At 41.7% G+C, this 17470-nt stretch overlaps 1 protein-coding gene across 1 annotated transcript in view; it reads right to left on the minus strand.

Annotated features, from left to right (window-relative positions):
- LOC310778087 (polyprenol dehydrogenase-like) overlaps nt 1-16422 on the minus strand; it is a gene marked incomplete at its 3' end in the record, with an annotated part of 63141 nt that extends 46719 nt beyond the window's left edge. Inside the window, exons 1-2 of the mRNA XM_083638413.1 lie at nt 16305-16422; nt 10871-10978 (exon numbers count right to left, since the gene is read on the minus strand). Of these exons, the coding sequence (XP_083494539.1) occupies nt 10871-10978; nt 16305-16407 (211 nt within the window). The 5' untranslated portion in view covers nt 16408-16422. The remainder of the gene's footprint in view (nt 1-10870; nt 10979-16304) is intronic.
- Between the last annotated feature and the right edge of the window lie 1048 nt (nt 16423-17470).

A 17470-nucleotide genomic window follows, 5' to 3' on the forward strand; every position in this document is an offset into this window, starting at 1 on the left:
GAAATAATTTGCAGACTGCATATTCTGGGCTGGGTGGATATGAACCAAGCCCCAACCCCACCCACTTTCCCCTGAGGTCGCGGAAGTCTTTGTTTAAGCTGTAATTCCTCAAATGGCCACTTGAGGCAGGACTCAGGAGTCCTGTTGTTCCTGTTAAAATGCCCCACTTTGTAACGGTAATTAAACATCTGTACAGCCTGGCCCGAAACCTGGTTTTGGTCTATATAGCTAATTTCACCTTTTCATAACATCTGTGGGGGGAACATATATTTTATAACTCGCCCATTTACATTTGATAAGGGTTCAAAGTTATGCATAATTAAGGGCATGTCCTGGTTACAGTCTATGATATGAACAACACATAACCTCATTCATTCATTAAAATAATCTGGCTGGCTGCTGAACAAATGAACGAGTGGAGCATGACAGAGTAAGAGGGTCTTAACACGCAGCTCATACCTGGATATTACACCAACAACTAGACTGGGCCAAGGAGAAGGCCAGCGCTGCATCATCTGCACTGCTATAGAGAGGCAAAGTGAACGTCACTTCCTGCTTCAGCACTGTACCAGAGATTTTCATCCGCCATTTATTTTCCCATAGACATTTCGTAAAATGCTTATAAAAAGAGTTTTACTGGTTCAAACCAAACGGTTCAGCTAACACTATAATCGGGAGAGAACATAGAACATTTCACTTGGACCAAAACTAAAAAAAACATCGAAAAAATATTTTTTTTGGTCCGAGTGAAATGTTATGCGATGTTTGAACCAGTAAAACTCTTTTTTTTAATAAGCATTTTACAAAATGTCTATGGGTTGAAAAAGGAGAATCCCGCACACTGACTTCACTTCAGACTTTTATTTAGCAACGTTTCGGTCACAACAAGACCTTCATCTGGCAAAAGTAATACCTGAATGCAGACAGCAGTCATATATAGGCACAATGGGGTGTCGCAGCAACCAATCACAGTCAGGCAATCAGGCTGCCAACGGTGCCTAATAGACACTGCAGGTGTCAGTCAATCATAATACATAGAGCAATCAGGATACATGAGGATCAGCCTTCACACACCTATACATTGACCCAGTAATAAAAATAAAGGGAAAATGATTAAAAGTTCCCAAAGAAAATGTCTATGGGAAAATAAATGGCGGATGAAAATCTCTGGTACAGTGCTGCTGAAGCAGGAAGTGACGTTCCACTTTGGCTCTCTATAAGGGCAGGAATTTCTGCCGGCCTGTCTGAGTTTCCTTCACATATCTCCACAAGCGTTTATCCCATCGAATCGTCGTTTATCCCATCGTTGAGCCCAACGAACGTTGTTACAGCAGCAAGCAGCGGGCTTAGCTAACGTAGCTAACAACTAGCTAGCTAGTTAACATGCTAGCTCGTCCTCAGTCAGAATCGAATGATCAATTATTAATCATTATTAAGTATGACTATAGCGTTCCATTGACTCGTAAGGCATTGTTCCATTTTAGTCAACTAACTTAACTTTTTGAACTTGAGCACAAAAGATATTTGTCAAAAGAATATTTGGCGAACAGTGTGGCTAATCAACATTGTCAGGAGATGACTCAGAAACATATGAAATATCTTAAAAATGACAAAATACACTGGAGGGGGGCTTTAAACATTATGCAGAAAGACAACATTACCCCAAAAAATGCCCCATTAACCCATTTTTAACCAGGTTAGTCCCACTGAGATCAAATATCTATTTTACAAGGGAGACCTGATCAAGACAGCCTGTGTGTGTGAGCGCGCGCGCGCGTGTGTGCGTATGAGTGAGTGTGTGTGGAGCAGTAGTGCTCTAGTCTCATTCATGTTCCACTCAGACAGTCTCCAAGGATACACTGACATTGCGGTATACACACACACACACACACACACACACACACACACACACACACACACACACACACACACACAGTGAATAAACCAAAGTTTTCTTAAAAGTTTAGACACTCGGGAGCTGAATGGGGAATGCAGTCTGGCCCTGCCAGGCTCATGAATAGATATGACTAGGGCTGTTTCAAAAACAACAACATTCATGTAAGAATCTCAATTCTTATCTTCTACGATTCTTAATAATCAATTAGGGTATTATTATTATTTCTTTTTTCAATTTATTTTTAAAGTTCAGCATGAATAAATGTTAGGTCTGCCTTTGTGTGTTATGATGGCCATCCCCATGCCATACATCCCCTGAATGCTCTACGTCTCTAGTTTGTGATTTACAGATTCGTGAGGCTGTGATTATCCTAAAAATGCATGGGATTAGCATAAAGTGGGCTTGCCTGTAAAGGGGAGACTCTTGGGTGCACATAGAACCCATTCTCATTCAGATATCTTGAGGTGAGAGGTCAAGGGACCCCTTTGAAAATGGCCATGTCTGTTTTTCCCTCACTAAAATTTAGCTTAAATTTGGAGTGTTATTTACCTCCCTTTCCGACAAGATAGCATGTCATGCTTGGTACCAATGGATGCGGTAGCTCTTCTAGTTTCATATGTTATCAGGATCTTCGCCCTAGCCTTAAAACTGAGCGCACTACAGCCTCTGAAAGACAGTCATATCAGCCGCAGACAAAAAGGGCACTTGGACATCAAGCTACATCAACCAAAGATATTGCCACTTTGTAATTTTTACATACTTATTTGCACATATATTAACATTTCTGGTGGGCTGAGAATCGCGTGTGCCTCCATGTTTTCCTTCCATTTCTATGGCAGCCCGTATGTAGGCAGCTGAGTATTCAGTTCTGTCTTCTAAACAATAGTTAAATTGCGCCCTCCCGGTTGGTAAGATGTCTCATTGCTGCCATATAGTGGAATTAATTCATTCAACGTCTATTTGATCCCAACATATCTACACAAAATTCAGGAATTCGTTTTGCTCAAAGGATCTCCTCCAGGCTTTTGTCTGGTGAAGATAATAAATGTTTCACTGTAATGTTTCAAATATAAATCAGGTTTTTCACAGCTTATGTTTTTTTGTGTGGCCTTTTTCCCTGTCTGCATTCTTCATTTTGAGGTCAAACACCGGCCCAATTCTAATATGATTCCTCCTCAGCGTCCCCTCTCCTTGCTCTCTTGCCAAAGAAAGACATTATTTTCAGTGTCCTGACTCCTCTCATAATTAAGATGTGATATCAATAGATAGATAAGATAGTCAGTCAGCTGGAATGTTGATCGATAATGAATCCAGGTTGATTAGCAAGTTCAAGTTCAAGTTCAAGTTCAAGTTTATTAGTGTCCCAAAGGGCAAATTGAGTTGCAGCATATAGACAAACAAATAAGAACATTGACAAGAAACAACACAAGTAGCATGTTAAATGTTACATGCCTATAGTTAAAATAAATAAAAGGCTAAATAAACATCAAGGACCTTGTTTGTGGCACACAATGACCGATAATGTGCAAGGTAGCATTAAAGTGCACAGCAATCGGTAAAGTGCACAGCGATCGGTAAAGTGCACAGCGATCGGTAAAGTGCACAGCGATCGGTAAAGTGCACAGCGATCCGTAAAGTGCCCAGCGATCAGTAAGGTGCACAGCGATCCGTAAAGTGCACAGCGATCAGTAAAGTGCAGACACGCAGCGACCGGTAAAGTGAGGTAGTAGAATAAAGTGCACGAATGGCCAGTAAAGTGCACAAAGTAAGGAAAGATAAATCAATAGTTAAAAACAATAAAATAATAGAAACCATAAAATCAATAGAAGCAATAAAACAATACAAACAGCGGCGGAGGCTGAAAGTAAAAAATGATAATAAAACACTAAACCATCACTGCCTTCCCTCAGCAGCGTTCAATGCTCGAATGGAGACAGGGACAAAGGAGAACTTGTGCCTATTTTTTGTGGCCCGTGGGGCACACAGTCGACGACCTGAAGGAAGGAGCCTGTACTCCGAGCTTAGAGGGTGGGCTGCGTCTGAACGGATGGACAAAGCCTTCTTAAGTACTTGTCTGTTAAAGACATGGTCGAGGCTGTCCAGATGGATACCGGCTACTTTAGATGCCACCTTCACAATTTTTCCGAGGGAATTCTTATCCTTAATACACAGGTTACCATACCAACAGGCAATGGAAAAGGAAATGACTGACTCGATATAGGCACTATAAAACAGTTTCATCAGAGTCTTATCAATTTGGAACTTTGCAAGCTTCCTCAGGCAATGTAGACGTTGTTGACCTTTTTTACACAACATGTCAGTGTTCAGGTCGAATTTGAGCTTGTCGTCAATTATCGTGCCTATATATTTATAACTGGTGACAAGGTCCACGTTCTGACCATTAAAAACACTGTTCTGAGGTGTAGGAGGGGAACACAGACTCTAATGCTGATATTTGGGCTGCCGATTTAGTTGTTAACTGATTACTCATCCCAAACCAAAAACACCCCAGCTTCACTAAGCCCTTGTGAAATGAGACAAAAAAGAATAAAAAAAAGTTAAGTGTGTGTACCAATCCCAACCCAGTCACCAGACTAAAATGTTGGCATAGTAGAATCTCAACATAAATTTGAAACAAACAGCAGTTAATTTGAAACCATCGCCATTTCTCACCATTCATTTTTCAACCAATGGAAATGAAAACATTTAGGTGTTTTCAGAATTGTAAAAATTCTGGATTGTAAGTTAACTTTTGCAATTCTCGCAACCCGCAATGACAAGTCTACAAAGGGCGAACGTTAATACTCTATAACAGGGCTATTCAACTAAATTGTTCAGGGGGCCACATTGTCAGAAACCTAAGAGGTCGGGGGCCGGACCATTCCCCGAGCTATTAATCCCATTATATGTACACTTGACACAACGTGCCATCACATTTTCAAAACTTTTATTTCACTACATTGCAAAAGTAGCTTCATTTTCATTTAAAAGTGCTTAATTTCTGCGCAACAAAAGCTGTGTTAAAGCCCCAAAAGTAAACACATTTGAAACAAATCTAAGTATTCTACAACACATATCAGCCATTTGAAATATAATTTGGTCAATTCTGACATCTCTTAGCTACACCCCAGCATTGTAATCATTTATAGGGCATCAGGAAAGGAAAACAATTGTAACATTCTTTCTTGTTTAGAATCTAGCACAGTATTAAATACTGAAAGACAGGAAAACTACTGTAAACATTTTAACCATATCTTTTGTTTAGAACCTAGCTAGCTAGCTACATCACACATCTCCTGAAAAACCATTTATAATGCATCTTTCTTGATTTGCTACATCACAGCGCCATCTCCTGAAAAACATTAATATTGCACCTTTCTTGTGGCTACATCACAGCATCTCCTGAAAAACATTTATAGTGGATCTGACTTGTTTAGCTCACTTTAGCTAGATCCCATCTGAAAAACAACCAGTCGGGTGTAATAAGTAAATTATGTTTCATTGTAAAAAAATATATATAAAAAATCTGAATTTATTTTTTTGGAACTCAGCCGCCAGTTGAATACCCCTGCTCTATAATGTGAAAGCCTCTTCCCCTCCTTCTTTTCAATATCCAGAAAGTCAGCGCCATAAAAGCATGTCAAGTCAATTTACTATAATGATTACGACTGAGTATTAATTACAGTGCGATGTGGCGCACAGACACATGAAGCATGCGATTGTCTAAAACTGACATGAAAGTGAAAGCATATGATTCCCGCAAAATGGAAAAAACGGACGGAATCAAGGAATTTGGTTATAAAAATGGAATCCACTGTAAAACATGGAATATTGCAGAATTTTACCTAATTTGGCTGAAATTGATAAAAGTAGGCCTAATTATCCAAATCAGAGGTAGGCCTAATTATTGTAGTCACCTAAATTATTTCATAATGGTAAAATAGGCCTAGAGAAAATGATTCCGTTTTCGATTAGGGTGTTTAGAGAGGGGGGCCGGTCTTGCATGGGACCCTTACGTCACCTCACCTCACAACTTGGTTTTCACTTTGACAAACATGTCGAAGAGGCTGTAGACACCAAAGTAATACAAAAAAACAAACATCGATCGAGTATTTGCACACACAAAAATGCAATTAGAAAAAAAATGAATGGGATTTCATATAGCCCTATACCTGTAATATTTCATATAATAATGAGCGATAAAACCTTAAAAAAAAGCTGTGATAGGGTCATGTGATGGCCGTATTTGGGTCATGCAGTACCCCATCAATGTACAATGGCAATGTTTTATTCTGGTGAGGAGGATGACTCATGTTAAAGCTACAACATGCAACTGTTTGACTTTAGCCTGAGGCCAGGATGACTCATGTTAAAGCTACAACATGCAACTGTTTGACTTTAGGCTGAGGCCAGGATGACTCATGTTAGAGCTACAACATGCAACTGTTTGACTTTAGCCTGAGGCCAGGATGACTCATGTTAGAGCTACAACATGCAACTGTTTGACTTTAGCCTGAGGCCACGATGACTCATGTTAAAGCTACAACATGCAACTGTTTGACTTTAGGCTGAGGCCAGGATGATTCATGTTAGAGCTACAACATGCAACTGTTTGACTTTAGGCTGAGGCCAGGATGACTCATGTTAAAGCTACAACATGCAACTGTTTGACTTTAGCCTGAGGCCAGGATGACTCATGTTAGAGCTACAACATGCAACTGTTTGACTTTAGGCTGAGGCCAGGATGACTCATGTTAAAGCTACAACATGCAACTGTTTGACTTTAGGCTGAGGCCAGGATGACTCATGTTAAAGCTACAACATGCAACTGTTTGACTTTAGCCTGAGGCCAGGATGACTCATGTTAGAGCTACAACATGCAACTGTTTGACTTTAGGCTGAGGCCAGGATGACTCATGTTAGAGCTACAACATGCAACTGTTTGACTTTAGGCTCAGGCCAGGATGACTCATGTTAAAGCTACAACATGCAACTGTTTGACTTTAGCCTGAGGCCAGGATGACTCATGTTAAAGCTACAACATGCAACTGTTTGACTTTAGCCTGAGGCCAGGATGACTCATGTTAGAGCTACAACATGCAACTGTTTGACTTTAGCCTGAGTCCAGGATGACTCATGTTAGAGCTACAACATGCAACTGTTTGACTTTAGGCTGAGGCCAGGATGACTCATGTTAAAGCTACAACATGCAACTGTTTGACTTTAGGCTGAGGCCAGGATGACTCATGTTAAAGCTACAACATGCAACTGTTTGACTTTAGCCTGAGGCCAGGATGACTCATGTTAGAGCTACAACATGCAACTGTTTGACTTTAGGCTGAGGCCAGGATGACTCATGTTAAACCTACAACATGCAACTGTTTGACTTTAGGCTGAGGCCAGGATGACTCATGTTAAAGCTACAACATGCAACTGTTTGACTTTAGGCTGAGGCCAGGATGACTCATGTTAGAGCTACAACATGCAACTGTTTGACTTTAGCCTCAGGCCAGGATGACTCATGTTAGAGCTACAACATGCAACTGTTTGACTTTAGGCTCAGGCCAGGATGACTCATGTTAAAGCTACAACATGCAACTGTTTGACTTTAGGCTCAGGCCAGGATGACTCATGTTAAAGCTACAACATGCAACTGTTTGACTTTAGGCTCAGGCCAGGATGACTCATGTTAAAGCTACAACATGCAACTGTTTGACTTTAGCCTCAGGCCAGGATGACTCATGTTAGAGCTACAACATGCAACTGTTTGACTTTAGCCTGAGTCCAGGATGACTCATGTTAAAGCTACAACATGCAACTGTTTGACTTTAGCCTCAGGCCAGGATGACTCATGTTAGAGCTACAACATGCAACTGTTTGACTTTAGAATAAACAGAAAGAAACTAGAGACCAACTTGGGATCACACCAGCCTCGACACCCGGTTGGCGCTTGCCAGCATCACGGCGATTTTCAAACTCGACCATTTCTATGTCAACTACACATACCTGCAAAGTTTCGTGACTGTATCTTGCACAGTTTTGACGCTGTCGCGTTGGCAAAATTGTGCCAATGTGGGGGGCAAGCCCCCTTGGTCGGATCATGCCCATGTTTGAACTCAACCTTCATTTTTATGTCAACTACACACCTGTAAAGTTTTGAGCCTGCATTTTGCACGGTTTTGACGCTATCTCTGTCAACACAGATATATAACACCTGGCAAATAACTAAAAACGACATCTGTGGTAGTTGCTGCGACAATACAGTTGTTACTCATTTAGTTTTGCCACTTTACTGATGGGTTTCCAAGGTACTGCTGCAGTACCTTATGTGGGGGATTTGTTATTTAAATGTTTTCTTTGTTCTTTACAAAAGACCCCCCATGCTGCCACCGCAGTGCAGCAGTACCGCAGCAAAGTGGCCGAACAAAATGAGAAACAACTGTGAGGCCATTTAGACCTGGCACTAACATGCATTTTCTGTGATCAGATTGCAATCGAATAGTGCTTGACCACATTAGCCTGATTTCATTTACACCTGGCGTTAGCATGCGTGTTGGGTGATCAGATTGCAATCTGATTGCAATTTGCGGTTGTCCTCTCAATCCGCATACAGTTGCTGTATGCGGATTGAGAGGACACATTGCATTTACACTTGTGTTCAATGTGGTCACAATGCGTCCACCTCCGGAGGTAGCCTGGGTAAACCCATCCCCCACGTGACCTGCTCTCAGAGTTCTCAGTCACTGAGAGCAGGTCTGAGAGCAGGTCACATGGGGGATGGGTTTACCCAGGCTACTCCGGAGGTGTGGTCTGGCCAATCAGATTGCAATCCATCTTCAATGTGTCTTGGGGGCGTTTACACCTGTACTTTCAAGTGGTCAAGCACTATCCGATTGCAATCTGATTCTGATCACAGAAAATGCATGTAGTGCCAGGTGTAAATGGCCTCTATATGTGTCTCCAGGACCACACACACACACACACACACACACACACACACACACACACACACACACACACACACGCACACACACAATACCAGCCGCCCTGTCTCGGCTGGTAATCACATCTTGTGGTCATATCAGTCTGTCAGCGGGTGCTGAGGAAATGCCTAATTTGCCTGAAACTGGCTTTTCACTGATGTGTGGGATGTTTGGGGCACTTATGTGTGTGTGTGTGTGTGTGTGTGTGTGTGTGTGTGTGTGCGTGTGTGTGTGTGTGTGTGTGTGTGTGTGTGTGTGTGTGTTGGGGGGGGGGGGGATTTGACAACAAATAGCATTTCTATCCCGGTGGAGATCAAAAGCCGCCACATTTCCTCATGATGGAAACAAAGTGTTTTGATGATGTTGCTGCATCTGAAGACGGATCAGCGGGAATGACGGCTTCTGAAGGCGCATTAGGGACGGGCAGATCCATCCCAAACATATCATATCAATACTACCGATACGAACGTCTGGTTTGGTCCTTCAGTGAGAGCCAACATGCTGCCTGTCACACAGCAGACAGAGGAATACTGGCGATACGAACGTCTGGTTTGGTCCTTCAGTGAGAGCCAACATACTGCCTGTCACAGCAAACTGAGAATGATACTGCCGATACTACCGTCTGGTTTGGTCCTTCAGTCAGAGCCAACATGCTGCATGTCACAGCAAACTGAGAATGATACTGCCGATACTACCGTCTGGTTTGGTCCTTCAGTCAGAGCCAACATGCTGCCTGTCACACAGCAGACAGAGGAATACTGGCGATACGAACGTCTGGTTTGGTCCTTCAGTGAGAGCCAACATGCTGCCTGTCACACAGCAGACAGAGGAATACTGGCGATACGAACGTCTGGTTTGGTCCTTCAGTGAGAGCCAACATGCTGCATGTCACAGCAAACTGAGAATGATACTGCCGATACTACCGTCTGGTTTGGTCCTTCAGTCAGAGCCAACATGCTGCCTGTCACACAGCAGACAGAGAACCTGACAGAGCATCCACTTGAAGCCATCTGCTCTCCTGCTGCATGGACACGCAGAGCCTTCAGCTGGACTCACTGAGCTCAGCACACTCTGCTGTTCACACAATGGAGAGGAGAAAAGACCAGCATCCTCACCATCATTTCTTCGACCATGGCTGACCAATTTGGGCTCTGTTTGCTTTGGCCCGCCATGGATTTGACAAAAAGAACCGAAAAACAAAAATGCCAGATATTGTTGTATTTCAGAGGCTGTGGCGGGCTCATTTTTAAGGCTAGTGTGATGATACTTACCATATGAAAGCATGTACCCTGTCAACCTAGCTTGTGGGGAAGTGGGATAAATAACGCTCCAGAGTTAGGCAAAATTTTGGCGAGGGGAAAACTGGCATGGCCATTTTCAAAGGGCCAAGAGGGCAACATAAAAACATACATCGTTTGCCTGGCTATTTAAAAACATTACAAAAGTGTAGGCTGTACTAATGCTGACTGAATAAATATGTTTTGTTTAGAGGGAATATTCGAACATGATTTTGGGCCAATTTTGACAGCCCTCCACTGGTCTATACTGATATGATCAATCATGCAGCATTTCTATTGGTTGTTATCAGACTCGTCGTAGCTGTCACCCTAAATTTCTGACAGTCAGAATTCGTCCTAGGCTATATCTTTGGTCACAGACTGTGACAAGGGCCGTCTTCGAACCTCTCTCACTGCACGACGCAACGAGTGCTTTTGCAGCCACGACCAAAGATATCTCCATGTTTCTTTCACGTTGGTCATCTTTTGCCTGGGACAGGACAGCCCAAAATCACACAGTGTGTCAAATAAAGGTTTGAGGCAGGAAACTGATTGAGCATGCAGGTTTGGCAGCGATGACACCCTCACCAGCTAAATTGCAAAACTCTTCATCATACTTTTAATACTGTGTGTCTATCCTGTTAAATGTTTGTCTCGCGCTCCCGGTCCTATGTGCATGGCAGACAGCAGCGGTGTGGTGCTTGATACTGTACCTATGATAACATGTGCCCCCAGGCTGGCCATGTGGCGGACCACCTCGTAACCGATTCCCCTGCCTCCTCCTGTCACTATGGCAACCTTGCCATCTTGTCTGGGCATCGCTGGCAGAGGCAGAAGAAGACAGACAGATAGCAGGGAGAATCTTATTCAACCAGGAAGCTGTTTATATCCTCACAAAAAAGGAAAAAAGTTGAAAGCAGGACTCTATTTCAAGGTGAGAGAAGTGCTTTTGGTACCAACTCAAAACAGATGTCTAATGTTACACCTGAATGAAAAATACACTAAATACAAAAACACTATAATGTCCCGGTATGGCCCAGGGAAACCCACATTATTGCCATCATGAGGGCTGGTTCTGGCCTCCGGGCTGCATAGAGAGCCATAGTCACGCCCACTTCCGCGTTCAGCATATACGAACCAAGGGATTTCATCTGCTATTCATTTTTCTGTTTTAATTGGTCAAACCAAGCGATTCAGCTACATTTAGAATCAGGGGAGACGTAACATTTCACTTGGACGGAAAAAATAAATGAATTAACTCATTGAGTGCCAAGGACGTCGATCGACGTCAAAGTAAATAGTGACGTAGAGTGCCAAAGACGTCGATCGACGTCAAATGCGTTTTTTGACGGTGGGATGTGGATCAAAGCCTCCTGCATCTCCTGTACAAATATTGTAGCTATTGAAGGTGTATAACCTATTTTACGGACTCATTAGGTGGCGACAGTGCTCTCCAGATTAGAGAAAGGTCCGGAAAACAGTAGGGATGGGCATTTCTAGCAAAAACACTATTCGAAATTCGCTGGCCAAAGTCGACTTTTAATCGAAATTCCAAAAAAAAATTCATTTTTTTTTTTTTTTTTGTGAGTGAAATGTTGCATTGTCTCCCCTGATTCTAAGTATAGTCGAATCGCTTGGTTTGAGCAAGTAAAACAATTTTTATAAGCATTTTAAGCAAGGTTTATGGAAAAATGAATGGCAGATGAAATCCCATGAAGAGGGAGAGGTTGCTTATAAAAAAAAAATACTTGCTCAAACCAAGCGATTCGACTATACTTAGGCTACGTTCACACAGCCACCCTTAGTGCTTGAATCTGATTTGTTGCTCACATCTGATTTTTTGTGTGGCTGTTCACACAGACTTTTCAAAAGTGGCCCACATCAGACTCCAGTGTGAACAGGTCACGGACATGAAGTGACCCGCATGCGCAGAACAACAATAACGTCACACGCAGAACACTGCTGTTCTACGTAAACCCGGAAGAAGACAGCAGTAAACATGGTGGTAGCTGACGATGTTGTTTCATCTGTTGTTTACAGTTTAATTTACAAGTTATTGTGCAGTGGAAGCCAGCGAATACGGGAGCAGATGGCGAGGAGGAGAAAGAGAGCCAACATTTTAATGATGGCTTTCTGTGGAGCAATAGCTGCTACTTCTTGCTAATACTTATAAGGTGGTCTAAAACCTCACTGTCCCTCCACTGATTAGCTCCCTCACAGCTGTCCTCCATGTTTGTAATCACAATCTGCCTGCTTGGTCCTCCCTCCTCCCGCCAGCACAGAATAGTGACGAATGTCGCTCTGGAATGATGTAAAAGTCACATTGAAGCATTAAGTCAGATATGGGCCAGATGTCTGTTCACACCGGAGTCACATTCCAAAACATCAGATTCGAATCTGATGTTTTTCCACATTTGAAAGTAGCCCAGGTCGTCTTTAAAAAAGTCACTTTCAATGTGACTTGTGCTGTTCACACAGTCATGAAAAAGACTGACCTGAGTCACTTAGGGGGGAAAAGATTAGATTCAAGCACTAAGGATGGCTGTGTGAACGTAGCCTTAGAATCAGGGGACAATGCAACATTTCACTCACACACACACACAAAAAAAAAAAAAAAAATCAATAAGCGAATTTCGACTTTCAATAATAAAAGTCGACCTTGATAATAACAACGATTATTCGAAAATTCGAAATTCGATGCCCATCCCTAGAAAACAGCAGGAAAAAGCCCCGTGATGAAAGAGAAACCGCTCATGCTGCAGCCAGAGCCATATAGATTGCTCTGTCTGCAGCTGACGTTGGCTGCGAACAGCAGTCAATCCGCGCCCACAACTGAGCCCCTCTGCCTCTGCCTGTCTGTCTGCATAGTTTCTCCACACGATTAGCCGCCAGAAAGGCAGCACCCGACGCCGAAGGGCCAAACCTTTCCCTGCAGTCCGGTTTGGCATTTCCGTGTCGCGCTGGGAGCCGGCGCACAAAAACGGAGCGCTCCGAAAATAGACTGGGTGCGTGTTAGGCTGTGTGTTAGTGTGGGGAGGAGTTTGCAGCTGAGGGGGGGAGAGGGGGGTGGGGCACGCAGGGCACCACACAACTACACCACGTCACTACATCAGAAAATATTAGCTTCAGACTCAGTGAATGTGCTTGAAATGCTTCATTTCACAAAAGGCGGAATAACTCAGCTTCTAATTTGAAACGTGTCTTTTTGCTCAACACAACCTATCTTCTCTGGCTCATAACTAAAGAACGGAAAATGGTATCAATAAACTTTTTTTTGCAGATGATAGAAGAGAGTCTCATCGTTCTTTGTGCGTGTTCGGTGTTTACATAGTAATATCACACAATATTCTGTGGGCCTCGAGAAATCACTGAAAACTAGGGGTGGGAGAAAAAATCGATTCACCTAAGTATCGCGATTTTTAATGTCACGATTTTTTGGATCGATCTTTTATTCCAGAATCGATAATCGCAAATTTAAAAAAAAAAAAAAAAAAAAAAAAAAAAAAAAAAAATTTTGGTGCTTGCAGTCAGGCTACTCACTGAACAGCAGGCTAGGCGCCGCCTACTGGTTTACTAGTGGTTTTATTACTTTATTAGTTAGTCTGAAGTAATAATTACACTTCAGGGTTAAAGTGGGTGCATCTCATTGTAAAATTGGACTTCAAACGGCCCAAATCTGGCTTCAAACGGCCCAAATTTCACGCGCGTTGGCCCATATCGGCCTGGCCTGCTTGGTATCTAATGCCCGGCCTGAATTATGATCCCAGTCCGCCCCTGTTTTTAACTATATCGCCCAGCCCTACTCATGATATATAATATACAGTCTCTAGTGTATGATTCAACTTTTCCCATGTTCTAATCTAGTGTAAAAAAGCAAACAAACTGAAAAAAGAAAAGAAAAAAATAAACAAAAATCACAATAAATCGTAATATCGAATCGCAATAATCGTAGAATCGCAATAATCGTGAATCGCAATATATATCGAATCGGCACCAAAGTATCGTGATAGTATCGAATCGGGAGATAAGTGAATCGGCACAGCCCTACTGAAAACGCTCTGAAACTCTGGCACTGGGAGCGTCCGTTCTCCAAAAGTGGCTGGCACTCAATGAGTTAAATGAATTAAAAACAAGCGTGAAATTGTGAATTCACAATAGCTGCGGCCGACCAGATATGCGATGTCAGTCAGGGTGTGACGTCATCCACTATTGTCAAATGTGTCCCCCCACAGCCCCCCTTTTAGCCAATTGGCATGAACACAAACACACACACTTGACCTCCATGCCAAATTTCAGCCTCCTAGGGGGAAAACTGTGCCCGCTAAAGCGTGGTGAACTTTTTGTGGGCCAACCAACCGACCTGCTGGCCACAGCAAATACACACACACACACACACACACACACACACACACACACACACACACACGTGTGTGTATACTATATATATATATATATAGTAGGGGTGTCACAATATATCGTCCCACGAAATTTCGCGATAGTAAAACGTCACGATATGTATCGTTGAGATGAAATCTCATATCGTGATTTTTTTTTTTTTTTTTTTTTTTTTTCAAAAATAGACAAAGAAACGTCTTTGTTTGTTGAAGTTCAATGTGTGGAAAGTAGTTCAGTTGAACAAGTCTCTGAAGAGACACATGAGAAGTTATACAGGAGAGAAACCATTCAATTGAGTTTCTGGCAAAACTGTTTACTTGACAGGAAAAACTGAAGATGCATAAAAAATAGACTAAGAAAAGTATTGTTTGAGTTTGAAGAAAAGCTGAAGATGCATAATGAGAATTTATACTGCTGAGAAACCTTTTAGTTCAAAGTAAATCTAAGTGACGGTGTAACTCATTCTATTTCAAGATAAGCCTTATCTCCAATCTCATGTTTTTTCTAGTTGTTATTGTAATAACAATTTCCCACAACAGCATGTTTTGTATTTGTGCATTTCAAATAAAATACTACTTTTCCAGTCATATATTGTCATTATTCAAGTTTAAAAAAATATTGTTAAAATCGTATCGTATCGTATCGTTATCGTGAACCCAGTATCGTGATACGTATCGTATCGTGAACTGAGTGTATCGTGACACCCCTAATATATAGATATACTGTATGTAATGTATGTATATATAGTATATACTGTATGTATGTGTGTATATATATATATATATATATATATATATACACATACACATATATATATACATATATATATATATATATATATATATATATATATATATATATATATATATATATATATATATATATAAACGTGTATATATATATACATTTTTAGTTTTGGCTTATTTTCTATCAGCGTTTAATGAAATGTAGATGGGAAAATGAATGGTGGATGAAATCCCTTGGTTTGTATGCTGAACGTGGAAGTGGGCGTGACTTTGGGCTTACTGGTGAGTTCAAAGTTATCGAATTTATTAGACCAGTTTTGTTGTGATATTTGGTGACATGTAAAATAATGAGCAGGCAGGAGTTCTTATGTGGTTGATGTGTATGAGAGAGAGAGAGAGAGAGAGAGAGAGAGAGAGAGAGAGAGAGAGAGAGAGAGAGAGAGAGAGAGAGAGAGAGAGAGAGAGAGAGAGAGAGAGAGAGAGAGAGAACGCAACCACATTTCATTCAACACTTTGGCTATATAATGCTGCCTTGGTTAGCAGCACACGTGCACGCCTCGGAGAACATAACTTGAGCGTTTTAGGGACTCGTCATGGTCTTCTGGTAAATTCGGCATATAAATTAGCTACCAAATAGCGCTTTAATTCAATAAAATCTCAACTGTTCTAACTGCCTCTCTGTGGCCGCTACCGCCGCGCCCACCAGTGTTGGTGTTACGTTGGAACAGGGGGGAACCAATATTGTTTATGTATTCATTTTGTTATTGCTGCTCGTGTATTGAATGTAGCCTATGCCGAATTCAACTGTGGGTCCTAAACATTCACAAAAGGTCTTACAACATGTTCTACAATATACGTACGTTTGGCGACACGCAAGTTCACGTAAAGTTATTTTTTCAATGGAAAGTGTGGTTCACGGCATACGAGAGAATGACACCTCCTGCCTGGCTGTCACGGCTAGTGTAAGCCATGGAGGTGTCAGCTATGTAGGAAGAGTTGAACTAACCTGGCAACCTGAAAGGTCTGCTACACAGCTGAGCCAGCAGCACCTTCAAACCGAGCAGGTAAATCTTGATAATCGGCAGAATATATGACAGAAAACACGCCATGACTCCACTTCCCCGTCTGCTCCTCCTGCAGTCAGTCTGCGGTAACTGCAGACTGGAGCAACCGGGGCGCGCAGTTCCGCGGCGTCTACTTTTTTTCTTGGGACGCGCTGAAGCCGTCCACATGCTCTCCTTTCCTCACCCTGTCCCTAGCATGGTTTCCAAATAATTTGGCACTGCAACACCCCCCCCACATACACACACACCACCACCTACACACACACACGCACACACACACACACACACACACACACACACACACACACACACACACACACACACACACACACACACACACACACACACACACACACACACACACACACACACACACACACACACACACACACACACACACGTCACACACACACACACAGAGATGGGCAGTATTTGAAATACTTGTATTTGAAATACGTATTTCAACTACTTTTTTGTATTTTGTAATTTGTATTTGGCTGGGCAGAGAAAAATGAGATGTAATTTGTATCAAGATACTTTCAGATCTTGTATTTTGTGTATTTCAAATACATAAAATACATTTTTCTTTTTATTCTCAAATTGACACATGTAAACATTGACACAGGTTTAAACTAAAGATGGAGAAATTAGTTGTACTAAAAACAACTAAGTGAACTAAACTGAAACCTGATATGAATAAACAGAGAAATTACTTGTACTAAAAAACAACTAACTGGACTGAACTGAAACCTGATTTGAATAGGAGAAATTAGTTGTACTAAAAACAACTAAGTGAACTAAACTGAACTGAAACCTGATATGAAAAGATGGAGAAATAAGGTGTATTGAAAAACAACTAACTGAACTGAAACCTGATGTGAAAAGATGGAGAAATTAGTTGTACTAAAAACAACTAAGTGAACTAAACTGAAACCTGATATGAATAGATGGAGAAATAAGTTGAAAAAACAACTAACTGAACTAAACTGAAACCTGATATGATTCAGAATAGATAGAGAAATAAGTTGTACTGAAAAACAACTAACTGAACTAAACTGAACGCTGATATGATTCAGAATAGATTGAGAAAGAAGTTGTATTGAAAAAC

This window comes from Poromitra crassiceps, assembly GCF_964638095.1.
Source record: "Poromitra crassiceps genome assembly, chromosome: 6".
In the NCBI taxonomy this organism is placed as follows: Eukaryota; Metazoa; Chordata; class Actinopteri; order Beryciformes; family Melamphaidae; genus Poromitra; species Poromitra crassiceps.